The 2,500-nt window shown below is 45.4% G+C and overlaps 1 protein-coding gene across 1 annotated transcript in view; it reads right to left on the minus strand.

The window, feature by feature from the left end:
• Positions 1 to 2,500, minus strand: part of LOC125951808 (protein-glucosylgalactosylhydroxylysine glucosidase-like) — a 5,436-nt gene that overhangs the window by 1,714 nt on the left and 1,222 nt on the right. Inside the window, exons 2-3 of the mRNA XM_049680867.1 lie at positions 844 to 2,500; positions 1 to 782 (exon numbers count right to left, since the gene is read on the minus strand). The exon at positions 1 to 782 is cut by the window's left edge and continues 772 nt beyond it; the exon at positions 844 to 2,500 is cut by the window's right edge and continues 376 nt beyond it. Of these exons, the coding sequence (XP_049536824.1) occupies positions 1 to 782; positions 844 to 929 (868 nt within the window). The 5' untranslated portion in view covers positions 930 to 2,500. The remainder of the gene's footprint in view (positions 783 to 843) is intronic.

Here is a 2,500-nt window from a genome sequence, read left to right on the forward strand (position 1 = left end):
AGGTACCCTGCGAGGGCAATGAGCTCGAGAGATAGAAGGCACTCGCTTTGATAACGCGATCCAACCGATCATTGCCTTCCACGGTGATGCCATACTTTTGCCACATTCGATCCATTTCGTGCCGGTGCAGTTGCTCGTAATCGTGATTCCTTAATCCCGTTAGTTCGCGTTCCACTTCCTCGCGTGATCGAGAGAAAACCGTGAAAAACACGAACGTCCTCTCCGGTTCGTCCGGTGCGAGCGTCAGCGTTCGCGGAATCTGTTTGTACGCCACGCAGATCGAATGTCCTTGCGGTTGATATCGAGGATCTTCGACCTCTTTTGTTCGACCACACATAAGGAAGTAAACCTCTCCTCGAGCGTCCATCGTATCGAGTGGATCCAGCTCGAGATCGACGCTCTTGGGGCCAGTCAGTTGCCGCATTTCGATCTCGATCGGTTGAGTTGATTGCAACCGGCGCACCGTGATCCGGTTCACGATGGTTTGGTCAAAGTGCCGGTTGGGGTATACCTCATGCAGGACACTGTACCCATCGGCCGGATCCTTCAGAGTCGTTCGAAACTTGCCACTCCGCATATCCAGCTGATACCGGCAGTTCTTGGTCTGTACTTTGAGCGAGGAACAGTTTCCGATCTGGATGTTGGCAAAGTTGGGGATGCGGGCGCGATGGCTAACACCCCTCAGTCCATTGTACACCCCATTCAGGTGCACAGAATCACCGTAAACGACGAATCCGAGGTGACCATTGGCCAACGTGGGGGTGACGGCCTTGTTGGGGAGTCTGCAAAACGAGATAAGCGGTCAACAAAGCTGATTCAGCGAGATGATTACCCGGTACTTGCTTCGTGGCGTTGAAGAGGAAAGTGTAGTCGCTCCCGGAAACACTTAGCACCGATAGGGCGAAGGAAAACACAGCCAAAAGATTCATTTTGCACGATTTACAAAATGATGAACGATGAATTCAAATATTTTACGTGGCCGCTTCCGGTTAAATCTCCGGCAATCTGGTGGTTTTCGGTGTGTCCGTCATGCGGCACTTTCGTGGCACCTTTTGGCTGCTAAAACACTTATCATTAATTCGTAATTTTGGTTAATTTGTAGAAAAACTTATTAAAACCCTGAAAAAGTCCCAAAAAATCCCGGACAAAAATAATCGCCTCTGCAGCAAAAAGATACGTCATCATTCGCGTGCGGTGCGGTCGGTGTGAACCCACCTTAAGAAAGCTTTAAAAAATTTCGGTTGCCTATTCCCGTCAGGCGTTACTTGACGCCTCATTTTTGTTCGTTTCGAGTTCATTTTCATTTTCGTACTGAACCGCAGCAGAATTTTATGAAAGTTTTTCATGAATCGACGTAGGAATGATAGCGATTCAGAGTCTTTTAATGAAAATTTCAGTAAAGTACAGTACAGAGCTTCCCGAATCTGTTGGCCTTCCTGACCAGCAATTCCAGGCAGTCGAGTATTTTGAACGCTAGACTATCGAACCAAAGTGCAGAAATTTTATTCTTGAATAGATAATATTCGAAAATATAACTTGTTTGTTGCTCAATTTGTAGATTAAAGTTGATTTGTGTTACCACTTTATTTGTTTAACTCCTTGTTATGCCTTTCTGCTTACTAGTTCAATGGACGTATTAACATGCGGGAGTAGCGCAACCCTCTATAGTCGTCGCTGAAGTCATTCCAGGCAATTATTTGCTCAGACAGCCCACTAACATTTCGATACAATCCATTCAAAAACGAATAATGACATTTTGTGAACCACCATCCTCCATGATAGTTTTCAGCACAATTAGTTGCGCTAGGATCATTATCTCTATCTGTGGTCGAAAATTTCATTCCTATGTGTTGTGATAGGGAGTCCCCAGCCGTGCCACTAAACTCTCCCAGAGTGGCCAGGTTATACTGCTCGTATTCGCTCCCGATGGCAAATGAGGAGTATCTCGCGTATTTGGTGTTGTTATAAAAGTCTTTCATCTCGATCAGCAGCTCACAATCGTGTTTCTTCGTAAACTGATAAATTTTCTCCAACCCAATCCAGATCTCTCCACCGACAATGCCAAATCCATTTCTGTATTCCGTCCAGTTGCGATCGAAGCTAAGTGATCCATCGAAACGATGTTGAATGACCATCCAACCTCCGCCAAACTCCTGTTGCTCACAATACGCTACAAAAGTTGAAAATGTATCATTTCCGCGGATATTATACTTTCCTGACACCTTCACCGGCACATCTTTGCAAGTCTGATAAGAGCTGAGTTGAACATCCAATAATGTGCTACGCAACTTCGTATTATCGCGCTGTAATTGCTCGATAAGCGTTTCATACTTGTTGTGATTGTCGATACATTGCTCTCGTTGCTTGAACATTTCTGTTTTCAACTCGGCCAGTGTTTGTGGTAAATTGATCAACAACTTTTCGTTCTGCTGCTTTTTCACGTCTTCGATTACCTCACGAGACTCTGCGAACTTCGTTTCATCCTTCTGTTCCTGTTGAA

The sequence above is a fragment of the Anopheles darlingi genome, chromosome 2, assembly GCF_943734745.1.
Source record: "Anopheles darlingi chromosome 2, idAnoDarlMG_H_01, whole genome shotgun sequence".
Classification (NCBI taxonomy): domain Eukaryota; kingdom Metazoa; phylum Arthropoda; class Insecta; order Diptera; family Culicidae; genus Anopheles; species Anopheles darlingi.